This window comes from Harpia harpyja, chromosome 13, assembly GCF_026419915.1.
Source record: "Harpia harpyja isolate bHarHar1 chromosome 13, bHarHar1 primary haplotype, whole genome shotgun sequence".
In the NCBI taxonomy this organism is placed as follows: Eukaryota; Metazoa; Chordata; class Aves; order Accipitriformes; family Accipitridae; genus Harpia; species Harpia harpyja.
The window spans coordinates 14,429,320-14,453,258 of record NC_068952.1 but is presented as its reverse complement, the minus strand read 5'-3'; the positions used below and the strand labels follow the sequence as shown (position 1 = coordinate 14,453,258).

The 23,939-nt window shown below is 37.5% G+C and overlaps 1 protein-coding gene across 2 annotated transcripts in view; it reads right to left on the bottom strand.

Moving 5' to 3' along the window:
- The window catches only part of MTA3 (metastasis associated 1 family member 3), a 141,414-nt gene that overhangs the window by 6,980 nt on the left and 110,495 nt on the right, over nt 1–23,939 (bottom strand). Inside the window, exons 17-19 of one of the 2 annotated variants that reach the window (XM_052805899.1) lie at nt 22,006–22,037; nt 14,975–15,129; nt 10,049–10,076 (exon numbers count right to left, since the gene is read on the bottom strand). In XM_052805899.1, the coding sequence (XP_052661859.1) occupies nt 10,049–10,076; nt 14,975–15,129; nt 22,006–22,037 (215 nt within the window). The remainder of the gene's footprint in view (nt 1–10,048; nt 10,077–14,974; nt 15,130–22,005; nt 22,038–23,939) is intronic. The other variant, XM_052805898.1, reaches the window with a different exon arrangement.

Sequence of the window (23,939 nt, the reverse complement as noted above, 5' to 3'; positions counted from 1 at the left end):
ATCTGTAGCGTTGATAACACCCTTTGCAGTTGTATGAAAGAGTAATTGCCATTTTCCCCTGCTTTTTCCTTTGACTTTTGTACTAGAGCTTGAAGTATGATGCGTTACAGACTTCATTTGAAATGTGAATTAAAAAGTATTTGAAAGCCTTTGCATTGTATTTCTAGTCCTCTTGAGACCAAAGGTATGAGAATGAATCAAATTTTTAATAGGCGATTGGTATATAAAGCCCACTGTGCTCATTTTTATGTCAAATGTGATGCACTGCTGCTAATGTCGGAATAAGACAAATTCTTTATGTCTGCATGATACTTCAATTAGTTACTGCAGATAAAGGTACATAAGACCTCTGGCACCTATTCAGGGAAATATGGAAATGTACATAAGTACCACACACTATTGAGAACTATTTTCTCTGCAAGTTTCATACACAGACTGGAACCTACTGGGTAGAAATAACAGTTAGGCTGTATAGGGCATTTATGCCATGCTTAAATTTAATCAGGCAAACCATTTCAATGAACCAACCCCTTCCCAGGATCTAAGTGAATTCCATGTAACTAACCATCTGGTGAAGTTAAGCACGATCCTATATAATTCTGTTATGTCCAGATTTCTCAGGAATAGGATAGCTGGTAACAAAATTTCTCATTTGTAAAAGCTGACTCAAAGATCCCTACTCTAATTATGCCATGCATTAAAACAGCAGCAATTTTTAAACTTGAATAAAATAAAGAAAGGTGACCTTCAGTTTATGTTAGTCAAGAATGTGTTTTTCAAGCCTTTTCTAATAGGAGTTGAAGGCATTACTTGCTTTAGCTCTGTTGATATCAGGCGTATCTGTCTGTTACTGTTTCTATATACAAACTGTTGTGCATCAGTCTTGCCTCCTCTGCATGAGACTCAGAGTTATGATGACTAGAGTGACTTTGGTCTATTCAGCTATACCAACAGTACTTAAGAAGTAATACGAAATAAATTCAAGTTATGGCAGAAGTTTTTTACTGTGAGAGAAATTAATTGCATGCAAAGGCCTGCTGAAATTTTAGCAGATGACAGACCTTGTTTTGAAAGGGAATGGAAAGAAACATTTTCCGATGAAGGGGAATTGCCCCCAACACACACACACACTTTTGAGATGTCCATAATTCTTTTTAAATACCAAGGTCCAGAAGTGCTTTGGATGCTCTGTTTCCACTAAAAATATATTAAGGACCTAATACAAACCTGGCTACAGAGTTTTAAGCTGAAGGGCATAGTATTTTCATGCTCTACCTAAATTAGTTTGATATTTTTGCCCGAGTTTTTCTTAGACTGATGCCATTTGAGCAACATCATTATATACAAAGACCTAGTGCTGTGGAAATGTATTATTACCCAATTGTTGCTGGTAGCACAAGGAATATGCACAGGTCAGCAGCAGATGTAAGAGAACTGATTCCCTGGACAATCATAGCTGAAATTCCACCTTATCTCTAGATTGGGGTGAAGAATTCTGGTATGACTTGCCAACTGTAAACAGCAACTTAAATGTGCCAGGCACACAAAATACTGCCAACCCTGGAAGGAGGTGGAGTTCTAGACACAAACTACAGCAAGGCAGGATTTTGCATTCTGGTACAAGTTTTATGGGAAACCTGCAATCAGTCTAACCATCAAGACATTCAGAGAGAAAAACTAAACTAAAAAATGAAAAAGTGTTCCAGACAAAGATTCGTGAAGTTGCTGCTGCTCCAGGGCAATGTAAATTCTGTGCAATATAAATTTTCAGTGCAAGCTCAAGGCCAGTTAGCAAAATCAACTATTTAAAAAATAACCATCATTCCTTGGGGGTTCTTAGACCCAATTATTACTCATTTCTCTGAGGGCTTCTTGTATCCAGAGGTACACTGTAACTATTCAGTGGATTAAATTACAAGAGGAGGCACTATCTTGGGAGGCTGATAGGCTTTCTATTAATTTCAACAGGCTTTTAAACAAAGTGAAAGACCAAAATGTGTGCAATGCTGTCTGCTCAAAGAGAATTTAACTGGGATGAAGCTGTAGGCACAGAACCTTAGAAACCTGACAGGTTACAGAGAGACTGAATGACTCACAGCACTTCGTACATTTCTACCTGTATGGAAATGAGAAGTATTTTATTTAACTATTTGGCTTGCTGGTTTAGACATCTTCTTTCTTTTTTTTTCCTCACCACTTTGAGGCTAAAGCTTACCCATATTCCATTAAACTTTTAATCTAACCTCAAAATGACAGAAACTAGGAGAAATATATTTGGAAGGCAGAAGTGGGTTGACACTGATACACCTTTTAAAAATAAGCTCCTCTGTGAAATGTTCATTTATAAAACAAATCGGAAGTGTGTTAATAAGCATCGAGCTACTGGAAAACAGTTCCCATGAGCCACTTAGTTACATTATAAAACTCATAAAGATGGCAGATAGAGTGGTACAACCTTTATAAGATTAAAGAGGTGCTGCTGTAGACATGCCAACATAATTTAAATGTTTTAAGAGGTTGTCTTATTTTTCTCCTCCTAGCAAGTAAATGTTTTCCTTTGCTGGTGTTTATCTTCCAATTTGGTATCAATATTTACGGAGCAAAGCTGTTCTCTATGAACAACGATTTATAGACACACCAGTTACAAATTACGGTGTCAGATCTTCCTAAGCAGCTTAATATAGCATTTTCAAGCACTGCACCACTTTGAGGGCTTCTCTGACATTTTGTATTTCAGAGCAACAGCTTATAGCTACTATGTATATACATACAGCAATAAATAACGGCTTCTGAGCGTCGTCTTTACTGGGAGGAAAAATCCAGGTCAAGTGTTTCAAGCACAGACTGCTATGACTGTGTCATGCCTGACCTGTTGCATGGCACAAGCCACCTCTCTGTCTCCTTCTACCTGCTGCTGATTTAAAATCTACTCAGATCAAAACCTCCTCAGAGCAGAAGCCATCACTTTGTGTGCATTTTAAGAGTGCCTAGAACAACAGCAACCTTACCCACTATTGAAATGATTTATATCCAGTTTTACTGCAAACAACTGGCATGGCTTTTGGAAAAATCACCTTGTTCGACAGATTTTTCCATGCTTTCATTTCCCCTGAAAACAGCATATTTCATTAATATTTTGAAGTCGTTCAGGATGCTAGGAGAGGAGGAATTAAAGAAGTGCAAAGTCTTATTCTCAGCATTACTATTCGTTTTTCAGCTGAATGCTGGAACTGAGAAAAACTTTTAACCCCTAAGAAACATTATAAAAGGGTGCTGTCATACAGCAGTCATTATATGATGACTAAATCTAAACCTTAACAATCAGCAATGAAATTATCCTCCCAGTTCATCTGTGAGCTTGGTACGTACCACCAAGAGACTAAAGTTACCTACTGCAGCTGGCTAGGACAAAAACGATCACACACCAGTTTCAGCGCAATGCTGACTTCTCGCAGAAGCCAGCAGCACGGAGGCCCTACCAGACTGATTTGTGGTAGGCACAGTTTAAAAAAAAACCCTTGATCTAGTTGGTAGGAATGACGGACACCACAGAGCTCAAAATGGATGAAGTAGCTCAGGACTTGCCCCACGTCTTGGGTGGAGCTTTGTGAACTCAGCAGGGACGACATCTCACATTGCACGGCACACAGCAGGGACTACAGCATGTACAGGGCCACGTTCCTCAGTTTTCCCCTCAAAGAAGGGAGAAAGGCCTGTCTTTGGATTCATGGCGTTTCACCACAGCGTCCAGCTTCGTAGAGTGGATTAGAACCAGTAAATCCTAGCAAAGGTAGCTGGACGGAATGGGTAAAAAGTAAATTATTCATACCCTTTAAAACAAAACGATGGCCAGGCTTCAACAGACTTGTAACCTGAGCTATGGGACAGCTGCACTGCACCTTATCTGAAATTCATTAGCCTCTCCTTAGCTACCATCTACTTCAGAGGTTGTAAGGCATAAAGCCTGCTCTATTAAAGAAAGAGTTGCTTAACCTCTCCTCCCCGTGAACACATACACAAGATCACTGCAGATTTGTCAATACATAGGCAGCACCCTGGGAATCCAAGGAGCCAAAAAGCCTTCTACAGCTTAGAGGCACAAACGGCAGAAGATCTCAAAGCAACTCCTTTATTCTTCCTAGCTATATCAGCAGGGTGTGGGTGAATTCCTACACAACTTTATACTCTACCAACAGGAATTTTCATTACATCTAGTCATTCTGCAGAAGGATGGCCATTCTGTATATTGATTAAACATCACCCGCTATTAGATGAAAATGTTACCCACATGGCAGCATATATTTTTTCCTGAGACAGGCAAGAAATTGGAGAAAAGATGTATCAGAGCTGGCTAAGAGTGGAACGCAATGTTGCTTTCCACTACTACCTAAACATCTTGCATATTAATTCACAATTCTAGCATTATCCCAGACTTTAAGATGACGAAAATATTCAGAATATACAACTTCTGTTTCTGGCCTTGGGCTACAAGCATTAAGCGCCATTTCCCCAACAACATTAAATACTATATTGACACAATATTTTTGAAAATTTTCAACTAAATATATTTATTTAAGTGCAAGCTAAGAGAAAACTTTCTATTATATACTCCATTTTGGGGGGGGGGGGAGATCATTTACTTTTGTTGCTGTTTCCAACTTTGACACACTTTAAACACCCCGTCTTAACTACTTTAGTATTTTATTTATTAGGAGAACTGTTTCAACACAAAACTTTTTGTATGGCTTTTTATTACTGTTTTTGTTTCTTTCTTTCTTTCCTTACCTTGTTTGATTACTTCAGGGTAGGTTTCATCTGAGGTTTTTGGCCTGGACACTGTGTTTATAGTATTATAGCTTATAATAGTACCTGAGGCTCAAAAAATTGACAATATTTCTCCTCTTTATCAATTATGCATATACTTTTCGTGGAATAATATATGTACCAATAGAGTATATTTGGAGGAGCTTCTTGGCATTCTGGCTACTTGCTATTAAGCAAGGGCTGAAAATCAAAATTAATCAGTCTTACCAGAAACAGTCAGATGAAACCGTCCCCTGGGGCTCTGCTCCACACCATCAATCTCTTGCATAATCAGCACTGACTACACACAGAAGCTCTGATGCAGAATATGGATTAAAGATCTGTACTGTGGCATCAACAGAGGAAAGCTTTGCCACAGAATGATTTGATACTAATTTCTAAGGTCAGCTTCATTTCAAAGACTGTATTTTTTATTTTTTTTTAATATTCATGTTACCAAAGGTCTATTCGAGTTCATTTTCTGCCACTCATCCTGCTCTCCACTCTTATGGCCAGCACTTTTCGTGTCAGTATCTCATAGTGCTTGCTGGACTGCTTAATTAAAAACTGCACAGCATCCTTAAGAGTAGGTATACATCAATATTATTCAAGTTTACAGACAAAAAGGTGGAGCTACTCAGAGGTTAAATGGCTTGTCTGGTGTCTCACATGAAGTAATAGAGGAAATGGGGGAATTTTAAAGTTTGGGTCTGTGCTTTTTCCACTAGAACAACACTTCTATTGTATATTGTCAGGTAAATGTTTTAGCCTCTATCCATAGCACAAGTAAGAAAAACAGCCAGCCATGGCTCCTTAAATGTTTGACAAGAACCGACAGTTATCTCTGTGATTGGCTTGCAGAGTCACAGCCGTTATGTTCTCCTTGGCATTTTACATTTAAAATGCCTATGTAGTTACTTATGCAAGCTTTTTCACAAGAGACCAACTAACATTTGTTTTTCCACAGCCTTACTTACTTTAATGCCAGAGGGTCATGCATTTAAAAGATCTTAATGAGTTTAAAAAAAAAAAAAAATCAGAGGAAAATAGTAAGAATAAATTATTAAATACATACACTGAAATATAGACTAGCTCAGAATTAAGTCCTCTATCTGTAATTTGAAATGAAGAATCTGATACAGGACAACTTATAAATGAAAGTTAGTGGGCAGTTCTGCGTGAATTTTAAGACTGTGAGGATCACTGACATTACATTTTTTAACATATTCACCACAGTACAGTTTTATCACCTTCTTTGCTATTTAACTTTAGCAACAGTGTGTTCACCACAGGACTTACCTAGTTTCTATATCTACATGCACATTATTGCTGTGTATTTCTCTGCCTTCAGATGAAGTAATTTTTAACCCTGTGTCCAGCTTCTACTAATTACTATTGCTCACATGGCACAGAAATTGTAAAAAGGGAAAAAGATCTCTTAAGACTGATACCGTGCAGTGTTTGAGGATTACAATCATCAATAGCTAAGATTTAATGTGATAAACCTCTGTGGTTTAGGCATAGGAATGGTGAGAATGTACTAATTTTAGTCCTAAACTAGTGTTACTCTAGCCTTGCTATAGGTAACAATTGTATAATTAATGTTGTCTTTATCTTTTCTTTGATACTTAAATATGCAGAAGCCTATGCCGGTCTGACAAGTTAGCATTTTTGTTGTTGTTGTTGTTATTTTGTATGTTTCCCAAGGCTTTGAAAAAGAAACTGGCTTCCCATACAAAGATGTTTCTTTATAGAAGAATTTCTTCTTGTTCAAAACCAAATTGGTTTTAACTTCCACAATAGAAGACAACCAAATATTACAAGATGACACATTCCCACTGGGTATGTGGATTTAGGAAAAAGCTGAGCAGCAAGCTAACAAAACGCTAAGCCCTAAGACCTTCAGTTAAAACATCCTGTAAAGAGGATTGGGTTCAGCTACATCAAATCCTCTGCACAAACACAAAAGACAGCTTCTGAAGGAAAACCTTTTGAAATGGCCAACCGTACTGCAGGAAATTCAAAATTTGTGAAGAACTGTAAGAAAACAGGTTAAAAGAATTGCATGACATCCCAATTTAACATCTGACATATAAGGTGTATTACTGACTACGTGACGTACTCTAGCTGACAGACCGCACTCAGTGGGAGTCAGGCATGCATTTAAGAGCTTTGCTGAATTGGGTCTGGAAGGTCTAACAAAGTGAATGAGGTTTCTGGAAAAGTTAAGTACTTATACCGGAGCTTCTCCACCATCATCTGTGTTTAAGACAATCTTTAATGCATTTATTATCATCCCCGTTGTTTCATTTAAGTTCTTTTGTTTTTTCCCCCCAAGCTTCCCAAGGCAATAAAATTTTGCAAAAAGTCTCATTTCAGAAATAATATTTCCCTTCCCAAATATAAAATGCTCTGGCTACTTCTGCAGCTACTGTCTGGATGTGAAATTACTTTTGTCGAAGAGTGCAGCAAAGATTGCAAGTGGCTGAGTAACAACTCTAAATGTGTCACTGCTCTTTAGCTGCGTCATGTGAATTAACTACATTCAAGCTCCTACCTAAGATGCAATTGCAAAATATACTTTGGTATTTAAGCCACCATAGAGAGGCAGCATATTTGAATTTCTGCTTACAACAGAGCAGGATCAGACAAGATCATTTTACAAGATCCAACAGTGTGACTCTTCAGGCAGCAGTAACTAGGTCATTTACAACCATCTGTTCTTAGCCTCAGTCTCCTTGTGGTCATCACCGAAGCTGTGCACTAATTAATTTTCACCTGCTCATCAGTGGAGACACCTCTGAAACTAACAAATCACCCAGTTTCAGTCAACAGCTTCTGGACTCCTGTGGGTGGCATTACCGTGAGATTTTATTACCAAGATAGGTAAAGAGTTTTCTCTGAAAGAAGATTCCCTGTAAGGCTTCTGACCTGCTCCATGTACAACAGCCCTGTGAAAGAATAAAGTACTCTTCATCTGATTCTTCAGGCAAAGAACAGAAGGTACATTGACAATTGCCTCCAAATCTTCAACAAAGTATTTGGCACCTTGTTAATTTTGATACGAGGAGTGAGGCATCGAAATGCTTGGAGACACAGACTTAAAAGACCTGCTTGAGGTCTTATGGGAAGTCTGTGAGGGAGCAGGGAACTGAATCACGTTTTCCCAAGTCCTAGGTAAGCACTCCAACCACTGCAACATCTTTCCCTCACCATGTAGCTTTAAATAGGGCGACCAGCTTACTACAATGTCACTGAAACTTCATCTTAAACTGTGAGATTAATACATAGCTCCAAACCAGAATGGTTGTATTTAATTTGTTCTGAAGACTGATAAAGCAAAACTCTTAATACCAGATGCTCTTCAAACCTATCAGCTCTAACTAATTGCACAACTGAACTTTGGGTTTTGTAATGTACATGTTTTCCAAGTATATATCTATTATTCCTTTTATAAGTTTAAAAAATATTTGCATTCTTCAAATTAGTTGATTTTAGCTTCATGGAATGATCCTGCTTTTAAAAACAAACTTTTGCATTATCACAGTAGTGTTACTTGGACTTAGTAGGTACTGTAAAAGGAGCCAGAGGAAAAACTCATGTAGATAAATAGTGAAAGAAAGTATCTGTGGACCCATGAAAGCTGCTCAATGAGAAACAAATGGCAAGGATTATGATCTAGTTTCTATACCACTGGTTGTGATTCTGTATCGCAGTACCTCAGCTAGAGCTCAGAGAAGTATCATTTATGAGGTGTGAACAGTGCGCAGCATTCATGAATAGTGCACACTAAATAAGGTCAAGATAACAGCTCACAGAAACTATTATTCCCTCTCACGAGTATATAACAACTTTGAACAGTAGCTAGCCAAGTAGGACTGCTCCTAAACTGTAGCAAGCACAGTTCCTCCCCAAATTCCCCATATGCAGTATTGTCACAGTGACTGGATATGGTTGTCAGCTCACCTGTACTCAGCTGCAGTCAATCGGTAAGATATTTGCAATCCTATCAGTGAGGACTAGACATAATTCTAAGGGATATATTCTGTAATCCCTGCTTTTCAAGATGTATGACAACTATACAATACAGCAGAAGTAAAGGAACCAGAAAATTACATCCTTAGAGGCTGATTTTTTGGTTAGAGGGTAGTAGCTGGTGCATCACATTCTCAGGCTTGCAGGTGACGCTCCAAGGGTGCAGCCAGGCATCTTCATGCAGTCGGTTACAGGGTCGGGGTTTAATGGCCACAGTGCCATGCAGGTAAGAAATGAAATTGTACTATGCCCTCGATCCAAGTATGGTGAAGTTCAAAACCAGGATCCCAATTCAAATCAAATTGCCTCATCTTTATGAAAAGCAGAGTGTATATTAAAAATACTTTTTTTGGTGCACAAATTTTTTTGCACAGCTGGGGACAACTGAAAGAGTAAACATGCCTGTGAACATTTCTGTGATACGAATTGCACATGTGAAGAGGAAGAAGGAGCAGAGCAGTTAGCGCTGGAGCTCTGACTTTGATCTAGACCTGCACCTGTGCACTGTGTATCAGACCCGGGCACTGGAGACTTACTCCTCCACTTTTCCCTTTTCTCCCAGCAATGTGCTACAAGGGGTAACACAAACACTGTGCCTGACCTTGTCTAAGCATTGATTAAAACACATGTGGGAGGGAGAAGGGTCAAGGGCAGCTCATTCACAACTCTTAATACTGGGTTTGGTTCACCCAAGTTTTAAAGGTACAGGTTAGGGTTTCCACTGATAAAGCTACAATGCAGAGAGTGCTAGCGGTATTATATGCAGGCGCACGAAGGGCTGTGAGCACTTGCATGACTCTCCCCCACTTCTGCAAGAGAACCAGACCACTGATGGCAAGGCAAGACTCAACATTTTGCTGAAGTTGGTTGTCAGCCTCACATTCTCTTCTTTCTCAACATGCAACTTTGGTTTTTAAGCTTTTTGTGTGTGCTATGAGACATGCATAAATAAAAATGAGTGGTATCAGGTAATTATCACAGCGATTGTGATATCCTTATGTAGTACCTCAACAAATCAAGGGAAGCTTTTCCTTTTGGAGGCAGAACATGAAGTGAAGAATATGAAAATTGCCTATATAATGCTGCCATAGGGATACCTCTCAAATCATTTTATCAGCAAAAAGGAAGCAATGTCTGCTGGTAACAGCTAAAGATCACGTTCTAATTTTAGCAGTTGCAGTTAACTCATTCCCAATGGAGTTGCACTTACCGTGAGAAGGTTTCTAACTGCTTCAGCACTGAAAGGAAACAAGCATCGAGTCATTCAACTGCAGTTCTATATGCAAATATGCTTTTTGGCCCATGAAAGGAAAGCATATGGAATCTGCTGCTATAACCCATTCAGCCAAACATTTCCACACATTTCTTATAAAGCAAATGCTGAAAAAAAAAATAATTTCATTTTCCACTCAGTGTTTTAGCTGTCCCTATACAAGTACGGTCATCAGCATGCACGTGCGTTCTGTTACGGTCAGAGCATGTGTATAGGAACTGTATGCACACTGCATACCTAGAATTGGTAAGAAAAGTTTTAATCAATAGATACATTTCTCTTGACATCCAACAGCTATATTACTGATTTTATTCATAGATTATGATTATGTCTTATATAACTCAACAGATATTAAGCTGATATATTACACTTTTTATTAAACTTCTGGAGACTATAATATGAACTGTCCCACTTTTAAAATTATTATTTAACTCCCAGAATGGTGATTCAGTATAAAGAATTTAATTTCTGCGTTAACCTCTAACAGGGCCTACAAGAGAATCCACATCACAGCTAGTCAACAAAAGGGGAATGAAACCCCAAAAGCTTCCTTATAGTGAAGGTGATTTAGTCCAGTGTCCTGAATAAAATTCTTTTATAGTTATGAGACTTTTGGCTGATCCTAAAGCATGCATTTAATGCTAGGAGAATCCTAGCAGCTAGTATTTAAGTATATTAAAAAGAAATAAGGAAACTCCCTTGGTGAGCAGTGATAAATGTAAGCCCCTTTAAAGAGTGATTTTTCAATGAATTGTGTAAACAGATTTGCACTTTAGAATAAAATTTTGAGCAAGTTATTTCGCAGTAGGGAATGATAATTCCTTTTTCATTCAAAAAGGGTAAGAATAAATTAAAATACAAAAATGTTAAATCCAGTAAAGGTCAACATAAAATTATGATGTAATGTCAAGGTTAAGTGTTCTTGAACTGTCTCCTGGTTTTCTGCTTAGATTAAACCCTGCTGTGAGCCTGTGACTGAACAGAGGTGTGGAAATCCCAGGTGAGCTGGACTCCCACAGGCATCAGGAAGGTTTTTGAATGGAGAGTGCAGCTTGTCACTGCAGATGAAATAGCAAAACTGGGGACCTCTATATTTATTGGCAAAATTCACTGAGCATGCTCATAGGTATTCAAGAAGGGGATCTACATGTGGATATATATATAGATATAGATCAATCAAAAAATTCGTATGGGTGATTCATTCATGGCACTAATATGTAGGTAGATGCAAACTCGCTCTGTCCCTTCCCCAAACTGGCCAGCGGCTGTAACGACTGGGGCTCAGCACCATGCTAACGTCCAACCCAGCTTTGCAGAGGCCTCTGGGCTTGGAGAGAGGAGAATACAAATGGGAATTATGCTGGCATTTTCCCCCAAATGTGCAGATACTGATACACAACAGGGGACAAAACTGCATTCAAAGAGCTACAACTTCAAAAAAAAAAAAGCTGAAATTTATGAGAATGCACATTACAACTGATAAAAAGTATATTCCTGTTCTACTCTGAAGAGCAGATCAGCACCTAAAATATGCTGAACTTCAGATGTAAACTCCAGTCTTTTTGTTTCAGTGATACATATGCTCACACTAAATTTTAAGTGTACCTGCAGGCACTGTTGAACTGTGGCCTGAGTGAGGAGTGAAGGGCACCACCCTAAAATTCTAGGGTAACTCTAAGGGTTTACCTTGGAAGGCTTAGATGATATATGATTTCCACAATTATTTTCACTGCTCTGAATATTAAGCTCCCTACTCATCCATTGCTACAAGTATCTTGAATCTGTGAGCAATTAGATATACAATAGTTAACTTTACAGAAATATGATTGCTGCTTAAATTCGGGGGGGGGGGGAGGATGATAGCAATTTCTTATTTTAAAATATCTTCTAAAATGGAGCTATAGGCATAAATACATATATTCACCTTACTTATTGATGGATAATAAAATTCAGAATGCTCATGTGCATCTTTGGCTTGGTTAGCATGAAGTAGACTAGCACCTCATTTAGTTTAACAACAATAATATTACATTTTTTTCTCAGATAATATCAACTGACTACTGTAGTATAATTTTGTTAGCTAAATGTCTGAGAAAATTCACCCTCTAGACTCCCTACTTGATGTTTTATAGAAATATGCATCTTAAACCTTAATTCACTGCACACAAAAAAAAAATGTTTTAGGATGGAGAAATGAAAATTGTTACGGACTGTTGCAAACAAAACAATCTACTGAAAAATATTTTCCCTTTTGCTGTAATTAGCATGTGTCTGTCTTACATGTATTTTTAATGAAGAAATACACATGGTAAAACAGACCGGATCCTGATGCAGCATGGAAGAAGTACCCTAAAGAAGGAGTTGTTACCTTGATTCAAATGGGGTGATTATTTCTGAACTGAGTGTTCAGAATATATTTAAACACCTATATGGCTGCAAACTGGCAACTGATTTTTTTTTTTTTTTCATTCTATGGCAGGACTGGATAAGTTGTGTGCTGCTTTTTCACAAATGTCTCCTCCCTAGATCTCTCTTCCCATTGCAATTATATTGCATTCAACTCCATCACAGCCGTGCTCAGCTACATGAACTCCTATCACAGGGCAGGCTGGCTGTCAGGGACTAGTGTGTATTCCCTCTTCCTCCTTCTTCCCCCAAAGAGCAGAGCATTTAATTGTCATCTTGGGCATCAGTGCATTCCTAGCAGCAGAACCAGGCAATGCTTTCCACTTCAAGCTGTAAAGGCCGGAGGCAAGTGAGAGCCGAGAGGAGAACAAGCTACACCGTCTCTTCTAAATAATCTTGGAGTAAAGGTAGAGGGAATCAAAGGATCAAAGGAAAAAGTTAGAAAGGAGAAAGCAAGCCTGAGGTAGGGAAGGAATCAATGGGGATGGGATAGGGACAGAGAAAGAAAAAAAAAAAAAAGAAAAAAAAAAAAGAAAAAAAAGGAAAAGCCCTGTGAGAGAGAAGGAACAGATCTCATGTGAAACAGAGTTTCAAAGGATAAAAAGTTGCTGTCTCCTACTAGTTATAGTTTTGAAGATTAATGTGAGTGAGGCACTAACACTCCTTGTGTGTTGCTATCACAGAAGGAAGGTGCATGCATATGTACTGGCATCGGACCTGCAGGGTTAGCTCTTGTCTGACTGGGAACGGCTGTATTGGGGGGACCCAACCCACGCTGGTCATGGAGCATTCCCTGCTGTGCTTCCTCAGCACTGGCCAGAGTGACACAGCACAACGACGTTTTCAGGCACACCTCCTTGTTTGAGGGAGTATCAATGAGGTCTAACTGCCCTATGTTCCCCATACCAGGAGGTTTCAAACGTTACTCTTTAAACTTTTAATGATTTGGAGAAGAGCACCAGGCACAGAGTCCTGAGGACTAAGCCCCTTGTTTACCCACCACCATGGGTGCAGAGGGGGAAACAGTGCAAGTTCTGCCTTGCTGCCTGGCCCGGGTATGGTCTCTGCAGCCAGGGGAGAGGGGTGGGGGATTTCCTAAAATGGGAACAGGCAGGGCTATCATGGATGAGTGATTTGCAAAGGCAGGACTCATCTCACCATACTTCAATCACCTAGAATTTCAACATCTAGTCTAGGCCAGTTCTCTAGGCTACCTCTGAGATCAGTGGGGAGACACAAATGCTGCCGGTGTAGGACTCATCTCATCCTTTCACAGGCGCTTCTCTATGATAATTGAAAAAAAAGAAATCTGAAAATTCTAAAACTTTGAAAGGTTACCAGTCTCACTATGAGGGCATAATCACTAGGGATTAGTCTGATACTACTAAGCTCTTTGCATCAAACAACTCTCAAACCAGTGAATGCTATCAATCTGGGCTAGATATCAGAAGCCTAAGAGCTCATCATCTTCCTATCACTCTCCCTGAATTGTCTCATTCCTCATACAAAAGAAAAATGAAATGCCATATTTAATTGATCTTGAAATAACCACCAAATTTTCACATACTAGTATTTTGACTTCTCTAGCTGAATCTGCCATAAACAGGACTAAATATGAACATTTTCCTTGGTTAGCTCTATATTTACGTATGTTCTTTCTCTTCCCTCATTTTATTATTTACATTTTTGTTCAACTACCGGCTTTTCTAGGTTTGTGAAATAATCACAGAAGTGAGGAGCAGTCTGATGTTACTTGCCATAATAATCCCCTTGCTTTAGCAAGATTTTAAAGGTTTTTAAGTAACAGGCCGAACAACCACAGCTTACAAAAATAGCCTGTAACTCCTTATCTTAGTCTGACTGAAATCAGGGAATGGCCAGACCTTAACAGAGGAAGAAAAGAACAGAGGAGCCTCCAGAAAACTAGTGACTCTTCCATGATATCAAGCTCTACTGGGAAAAGCAAAAGCTCATTAAATTTCACCAATTAATTTGTAAATGAAAGACTGAAAAAGATGATCATCTTAGTTGCTTTTAAAGGAAATCAATTTCTAGCCTGGAAAAGATGCTATCTGCTGTATTTTTCTCTATTGTGTGCTATGTATTTTTCAAGTTCTGAACATTTTAGAGTACAACCTACATTGTGGAGGCATTTACATTTTGCTGAACGATCAGAGGTGCCTTAAACATCATTGTATATGACCTACAGTTAGTAACAATTAAAAAGTTCTAATCTTTGCCACAGAGAAGTAGCCCTGACTGAATAAGTCTTATTAGTGAAATACTGATAATATTAGTATGCAAGAGATGCAAAGTTGGGTGTATGTTTTGATGTAACATTGCTCTTCACTGTAACGCAACCTCAAGCAATAATGTCAAAAACTGTTACTCAAATAGTGGATCAATAACATGTACGCAGTGAAGCCTCATTCCCTGCTTAGATTTCATTTCTCTTACCTGGTCTCTTCTGTAGCTATAAAGAAACCATCATCTGACGCATCAAGCCAATTTTGCCTCTGTCTCTTGATCACTGGAATGGTGCTTGTCTTAATGGCACTTGCACCAGCTTGCAAGGCCTTACCATTAGTCATATGAACATGGGGAGCAGCATGCTGAAATCATAATAAAAAGGAAAGATATTTGCCTGAGAATAAGCATCATTCTGTTAACTAATTCTGCTGTAAAGGGCAGCCTACACATAGCACCCTTCTCAAAACCCAGCTAGTCTTCCTCAACCAGTACCTGGGGGTCAGATAACACCCTGTGCGCATGACATGTTTTATCCACAGGTCTTAAAGCTCTTTAAAAACTAAATTAACTATTGCTAATGCCATTTTATACAAAGAGAAATTGAGGCATGAATCAATGCCATGAACTAAGCAGTTCCACAACAGAAACCCATTGTTTTTAGGAGAGAATTCACGTTTTCTGAGCAAAACCCCAGCATCCCAACCAATGAGATATGAGACTTATTTTTTCATCCAAGTATGGCATCAATCTAAGCTTTAAAAATCCATACTTCTCACTTCATAGGTCCTTACTCTGCCTATCTGTCTTTTTAAATAAAAGTCACTGAATAAGTTTGGTCCTGCTGCTAATCTAAATCGAAGCAGAAAAACCAAGGTTTATATCACCTTGCTGGTACCAAGGTTCTTAGATTTACTCACCAGTCATTATATATTAGAGCTAACTGCAGTATGTCTGCATTCATTTTAATACAGATCACACTAAACGTAAAACGATGCATTAATTTTCCACTAAACTTTTACCTGGAATAACTGTGCAACGAGAGCAAATACTCAGATCTAATGAGAGAAGCTGCCTTCTGATATATGAAAAGGAGAGAGTGAAAATAATGTTCTGTATATCATCAGTAGGTAACATTTTGGAAGAATATCTCATGACAAATATATTAATCTTGTAAATTTAAATCTTGTTTCCCATATAACTGATTATCAGCAGAACTAATTAATAACACTTTGATTAAAATAGATACGATAGAAGACATTATACAAAGATGAAAGTTTGCTTCTTTTCTCTCATATGGATTCAACATCATGTTTTCTTGGGCAGAAATACTATTTTCTTGGTAAAATAATACCAGTATTCCACATTACTGATAGCATTTCTGTAATATTCCTAAAACGCACACATTCATGGGAGTATCCTCTAATTAGGGGACCAATTCCACAGTCACTGAGTAAGGAAGTGGCTGGTAGCATCCACAAAGACTAGCAGAACAGAACGCAAAATGGATCTCTTAAATCATGTCATAAAAACGTAACAGCCAAAAATAATAAACAAGGGCCCCATTTCTTCTGTACAATTCTTACACTCATATTCAATGCATTATATTCACATTATGCCACAACTTTCAACAAACCCTGATCCACACTATTTGCTCGCTCCAGTGGGACAAATTTTATGCATTTGATGAAAAATTCCAGTTTTCAGTATTTTAGTGCAAATAACTGAACAATCTCCTCTATGTTTCCTTAGATCTGATGTAACAAAACCAAACAACAACGAAAAGAGCAACAAGACATCAAATTTGAATGAGTCACGTATAACTCTTTCTCAGAGCTAAACTATTTTCCTTTGTCTTAGAGACGAACAAGGTTTATGGTGAATTTAGTTGTTGCACATAGGGCTGTAAATCTATCTTTGTAGTCCCTCTAAATATTTGCCTAATTTTTTCCATTTTTTCATTCAGTGTCTAGACTGCAGTTTGGTTTTCACATTTTTTTTGTGTTGGCTTTGGTGGGGAGGAAGAACTAAGGGACATGATACTAGAAGCAATTCAGCTGTTATTTAGAATAAATTCAGTATAAAATACATAGTTTAGATGAAACTAGAAATTCATAAAGGTATTTAACTGATGATCTCATAGTGTACAAAGTGGATCATGCTCAAAAAGTAAGAAATTAATTACATTTCACTTAAGGACAAGAGAAAATAAGATCATTGTTCTCCAGTCTGTGCTAGGGACCACATTGTCTGTAATTTCTAGTTAATCAAAACAATTGGAAGTTCTTGAGTAGAAAATCAGTTCATTAGTTCCTCTCAAAAAATATATTTACCACTATGCATAAAAGTGAGCATTCAATGCCAGTCATACTAATATCAACACCAAGAGCAAAATGAACTTTCATACAATGTAATTGTTAAATGCTTTTTTAAAATTATTATGATGATTTTAAATTTTCCCCCTCTAGCACACAGTTACGCTAGAAAGGTTATGAAAGCCTCAGGAGTACTACCTGTACTACCACAGAAGCCCTATTCATTCAAACCCCCTGCATGCAGAAAGCTCCAATAATTTCATCATAATACTGCCATGTGCAATTAGCAGCTAGCATTTTGATTTTGACTGTGCACATCGCTAATAAGCTGTGCTATGATTTTGCAACAAGACCACTGGCATTAAGAGTCTGCATAGCAGTGGCAGATCACAGAGCAGCACCTGAGCAGCAGGAGCTTTACCCAAAGTTTCCTAACTGCATGTTGGACAAATCCTCCTCCGTGCTGAGTAACTCCTTTCTCCCAAGTTTTACCTCATCTCAGTCTGGGTACATTCATTGAGACATCTTGTACCTCTAGGACAAAATTGTTCCATGCCCAAAAGACACCATGGGAAAACCTATCTTTGAGCGCACTTGAAAGAAAAATCTTGCAAGGCTAAGGGAGCTCTGCTTCAGGCAATGTTACATCCAATAAAGAACATAAATATTTAAGTCAGCACAGAGTTACCTCTGGGAAGAGTTTCACCTGCTGAACAAGAAGTGTCTGTGCTGCAGACTGAACACATCCTCAGAGACCTCTGAGACCAAAGTCAATCTCTTCAAGGGCTTCAACAAGGAGGAGTTTAAGGGAAGACTGTTTGTTATAGTGTCTTCACAGCTTCATGGATCCCCTGCTAAAACATTTATCTGGGGGCACCATTCTCAGGTCCCTCTCCCACAGGCTGGTGCAGCACAGCTCGATTTTTGAGAGCTGCTTGCAAGTGCTGCTCATCAAAACTCACCTGGCAGGGGCATGGATTTCCCATTTGCATATACAAACATTTGTTTCCCATTGGGCAACTGAGACACCTCCAATGTTCAATGAATGTAACAGTCCCTTTCATGAAGAAGCTACGTAAGAATGTGTTTCTCTCTGTCAAATCTTCTGGAAGCAGCAGCACAGAGTTACTAATTCAGTCAGTTGCTTAACTGTAAATCCAGGTCTTTCAATACAAGGTGCACTAGGCATAAAGCTTTGCTGTGTCGGGGAAACAGAGGAATTAGCTGTATAGCGTCACTATATCCGTGATATGTGCTGTAGTGGCAGCTACCAGTCCAACAAAGTTTCGATACTATTCCAAAGACACCTACAAAGATACTCCCCAAACACTTTGTATTAAGGTGGCAACTTAATATAGCATCTTTATTATGGAGGGTAAATCTCCTATCCTCACTAGCTCCCAGAGGAATTTCAAGCATGAGGATATCAAGATGCACGTTGGAAAATCAAGAGAGGAATCTTGTACAAATTCAGAAATGGGACTCAGATCCCAAATCACAGTAGAGGTTCCTGTCTATAAGTTTCTCAACTTGTACTGGCATATAAGCAGCTGAGCGTTTATTCACCGAGAGCCACTGAAGATTCTGAAAAGACATCCAGCTTTGAAATAAATACATAACACCAACACCAGGCATTATAAGTGTAAAAACTAATAGTGAATGTTTATGCTGTGACTGAAAGAATGTTTAACTGGATTATCATAAAATCCTAAGTGGACTTGAATTTATGATCTTTTAACATTTTTGCCCATCCTCTCAAAAAGAAAAAAATTCCCATTGCCTTAAATTAGCATTTTTAAAATTCTTGTCACTTTTTTAAACAAAAAAATCATATCAAATTAAGCAGAGCAAGAGAAGCTCACTACATGGAAAAAAAAAATCACCAATAGAAATCAGGCATGCTCAGATGATTGGTAATAATCCATATAATCCATGATTGGTAATAATCCATGGTTCAATATATTTTGCATTGACCTAATTATACAGGATATAGTGTAAAACAACTGTAGAATTACATTAAGTTTAAATCGGGTATCGATTCTGTTTTGGCACACCTGAAGCGTTCTTATTTGCAAAGGCATTAGCATTATACCTCTAATAAGCATCAAGGTTTGGGGCTGGTTTAGTTTACTTATTCATAGAGATTTGAGATGAATGCAAAAATTACAAAACACAGTCTCCACACAGCATGGAGTCGCAAATGTTGATACTAGCATGCAGGCACACATTCATCTTGGGTATAGAACTTCATTCAAGAAACCCGAAGGCTATTAAAAAAAAAGATTTTCAAACAACAGATGATATTAACCAAACAGTCGACACAAGTATTACTTTTGAACCTCCTGATTTGCTATCAAACCTTTCACAAAACACCTAGAATAGATGTAATGCTGAAAATCCAAGTCAATGACTTTTCTGTGCAAGGGGAAAAAACAAACAACAAAAAAATGACAGTTGACTTTCCAAAGCATCTGGGCTAAAATACTACAATGTTCATAGCCTCTGTATTTCATGGAACTTACACAAAAGCTATATAACCTCTGAATAAACCATGTCTTTAAAAGCAGCATTTTAGCATTTTGAAGTAAATATATATTTATATAAACCAGTAAATTAGTAATGGAAGACTAACCTAGGCATCTATCCACAGAATAAGAGGAAATTTATTTTATAGTTAAAGCACAGAAGACCCCCTTCTTCCTCCCGTCACATAGACCCTTAAAAAAATTTTCTAGTTTTTTATTTTTATGAACAAGAATCTGAAACAAAAAATAGGGAGACAGGGAGACATCATTGTATTTAAATACAAAATAAGCATTCTTGTAGTGTTCTCAGAAAAACTGCACTTCTTTTTTCCTTAGCAAAGTACACTCTATTCCTCATTGGCTTTGATTTTAACATAAATCTGAATCTTCAGAGACAAGATCAGACTTAATGCCTTACTTTCACGACCTATAAATGCAACTTAAAAGCAGTTCAAATACTTCAGTTTGGTAAGACAAAAGCTTTTTTACATCAAAGCATCTGAGGCAGTATATAGATTTGCTGCTCTGCCTCTCACATTCCGATTGACTAGAGATCATGCTTTAACTTTTTATCTGTTACAATATTAACCATAATCAGTGAGAAAAAAGGGGACTTTATTTCAGGGTAATTATTAATTGCAGTACTCAGCAGTATTGCTTTACTATGTCTGTGTTGAATAGATAATCTCATACTGTTTCTAATGCAAGGAATAGTATATTTTCTGGCTTTACTGACATATTCGACCTACTCATTAGAGAACAAGAAATTTTCCATTAGACATTCAGTTATGCTTTAATTGCAGAGAATAGTGGACATATTGTTATGACCTTTTCACACTAAACAGTATACTTATTTTTAATTCTACTCTTATTAAAGTGCAATGGACAATTACTCCATGCTGACTATAGAACATTAGTCTGAGCTGTCAGCAGAGAGGTCTGGATAGGTTCACAACACAGGAACCTCAAGAACTCAATTTATTTAAAAACCTTTCTCTTATCTTTTTAAAGTTTGGCCACGTTTTGGTGTGAGGACACATTTGTATAGGCAAAACCCCCATTTCTTTGGATCAGTTTTTAGAGCTGGCTTGATACATTAATGGAAAAGAGAGACTGACAAAACATGTTATCTTTAGAGTAAAATTAATAGGAAAAAAAAATAAAGAGAAATGAAGAGTGAATTTTTCACCAGCTTCAGCATTAACCTCTAGCTCTTTTCCCACCACCAATGCAGAATTGGAAAAATATTGAAAAATTTGTTAATCCCTTCCAGAATTTTATAGCAGAGGAATACACTTGAATAACTAAGCATCTTATTTTGAAATGGGTCTCTTTAGACCAAATTCATGACAAACAAGGATTACATCACATCCAGTAGAAAACAGAAACATCACTTTTTCCAGATCTCTCTCTACTATTTTGAAGTTTTGTCATCTGTAGTCCCTACCTATTTATTATCCATTTGCACTGGATTATTAATGACTATTGATGATAAAGGCAATGAACTTTATCTACCCTTTGTCCCTGTTGAATCAAGCATCTGTGTGGGAATTTACATGTCCCACAAATGCTGTACATACAGAAGAAGTAATAAACTTGAAGGGACACCCTGAAAACTGTAGGAATGAAAACAAACAAGCTCACATCATGTTTTGTTGGGTTTTATTCTAAAATTTCAAAACTCGCCTCAAAAATCAGTGTTTTTCCAAAAGTGGATAGCCCTCCCCCCAAACATCTGCAGGATAGGAATGAATCATTCCCAGTCAGAGAAAGGTTTTCTTTATGTGAATATTTGTTCAGTCCTTATCTAACTTTTATTAGGAGTTTGAAACAGAAAGAGACTTGATAAAATTTCTCACTCTATAAAAACCCAAGATAGACACTAAGTCCATGACATTTTTATACATAAACTTCTAAATCTTATTTTTGAAGATGCATCTGCCTGTTTAAACATTTCTTTATTTCTGGAACCCAAACTATCAAACTCAAGGTAAAGTCAGAAACTGGCCTCACAGGAACGTGATGCAAGAAATTACTCAGCCATTGTTTTGAACTTTAAATGTGCTCTGACACGTGATACACATAGAATGCAAGAGATTTTACCAACATTAGTTTGGTATAATCAAAAATCACTTAAAAACATAACACACAGAATTGTAACTGGATTTTCCACCTATTCAAACTGACAGCACCAGTACTTCTTAAGCTATTCAACCTCCCATTTTTTTCCAAGATTTCCCATGAAATGCAGTGGCATACAGACTCATTTTATCTCTACGGTGATACTGGACTTTATAAAAAAACATGCCAACAGCTTAGGATACTAGTATATCCACTTTGATTTCAAAGGAAAAGTCATATCTATAGATAGATAGATACCTATAATCTCTGCTATACTTACCATTATTGTTCTTGCTGTATGGCTGCATGATTCTGGAAAACAAAAGAACCACAGTGCGTTAGAGTATTGTCTTTATCCATAAAAGCCCTATTTTCTGATGCTCACCCTGAAGGCTAAGATGCTACTGTTCAGCTACGACAATGAACATAGCAGAAATGCAGAGATTGGAAAGATTTCTCATGAAATGAGCATGAGAATCATCACTGGTCCTGAAAATATACAGCACACTATAGTATGCTCTTAACTGCACTCATTCTCTTTGCTTAATTATCTTCTGCAAGAAAATATAAAAATGGAACTAATTCATAATTCATGTTTCAAGAAGTGGGTTTTTTCATTTTGCTTTTAACATATGGCATCATTTAACATGGAGGATTAGCTCTGCAGAAAAAAATACAAATAGTATCAGCATAATTCTATTACTATTCCAATTTGAAAAAGCTTTATAAAACTAGATAATTCTTTTTCTGAGAATTTTGAGGTGGATTCTCAGTTTGAAATTGACAATGTATATTGAAAAGTGTAACATCCAGAAATCTAAATTATTCTCTCCTGTATAATAAATCATAAGTCAGTCAACTGAACTCACAGTTATATTTATATAATTGCTAAGGAATCAAGACTAGGCCAATAGCTAATATAGATTTCACCCTGCTGTTTCAATTAAATTCCGTTTGCCCCCCCCCCAAGGACAGAAATCTCACCCTCTTTGGCTTTAAAACCCTACAGTTGTCATATTATAGCCATGTTCTTTTTTGAAGCACTATAACTTCAGTAACTAAACATCCTCCTAACAAGTTAAAAAAACTGCAAGAAAATTCGCTGCTGATCTATAAGATCCAAGATGATGTTACTAGCAATCTCATAGACTTGCTCAAAAATTTGGGTAAGACATCATATCAGCTGTAGTACACAGAGTTCTTAAGGAAGAGACATTTAGCAACACTACGTGCAGTTCTGGGTAAATGTACACAATCCTGCAGAGTCTCAATTCTGCAAGTGAGATAAATGTACAATAATTACAATGGGTCAGTTATTCTTGCCCCAGTTCCAAATCGTGATTCTTATGGGGGTCCCCACTGGCATCACTTACACAAAGAATTCTCCAGGCATTTTGCTATTCTTAAAAATAGTGTTAAAGAGATTAAAAGGACATGAGGAAGAACAGCTGCACATCTCTTTCTGAAAAAATGGTCATTACACCTTCAAACTAGTGTTTCATTTTGAGGAGTCATCTTAACCAGTCTGAAGGTATAGTTCAATCACTGATAGAAACAAAGACAAGCCATTTTAAATACCTCAAACTATTAGAAACTTCAATCCAATATGCAGCAGTAATTCCTGTATCTAGTTTACATTTACATTTGTCCAAGTCTTCATCCTTAACCAAATCTCATTAAAATAAAAAACCGTATACCAATACAGGTATCAATAACCTCCCACTCATAAAAGTTCTGTAATGCAAAAACCTATCTAAAGCCACCAATATTTTAGTTGCAAGCTCCTGTTCCAGCCCTCTTTTCCTCTCTTTTTTCACATAAAAATTATCATATATAAAAATACATTTAGGTCACCAGTCCTCCAGGCAAGTTTTAAACTGGTTGTATGAAAATTAACTACTGTGACAGTCTACTGTTTCCTGACACCTGAATATATTTGGTACTGTTATAAAGTAAGAGAAGATCACAGTACTCTATAATCTGTTCAATTTTTATCTTTACAGTAAAGTTATTTTTGTTATTACAAGTTTGTTTATTTTTTTGACATTCCAGTGAAATAACATTTCAGGAACCTGGATGTTCCCAAGAAAACCCAGAGACTGCATTCATGGAGGTATAAACACCTGAATAACTCTTGAGACAAGGACTCATTCCATTTATAAGCCCAGCTACCCAGAACAAAACCCCAACAACCTATCGCCAAGAGGACAACTG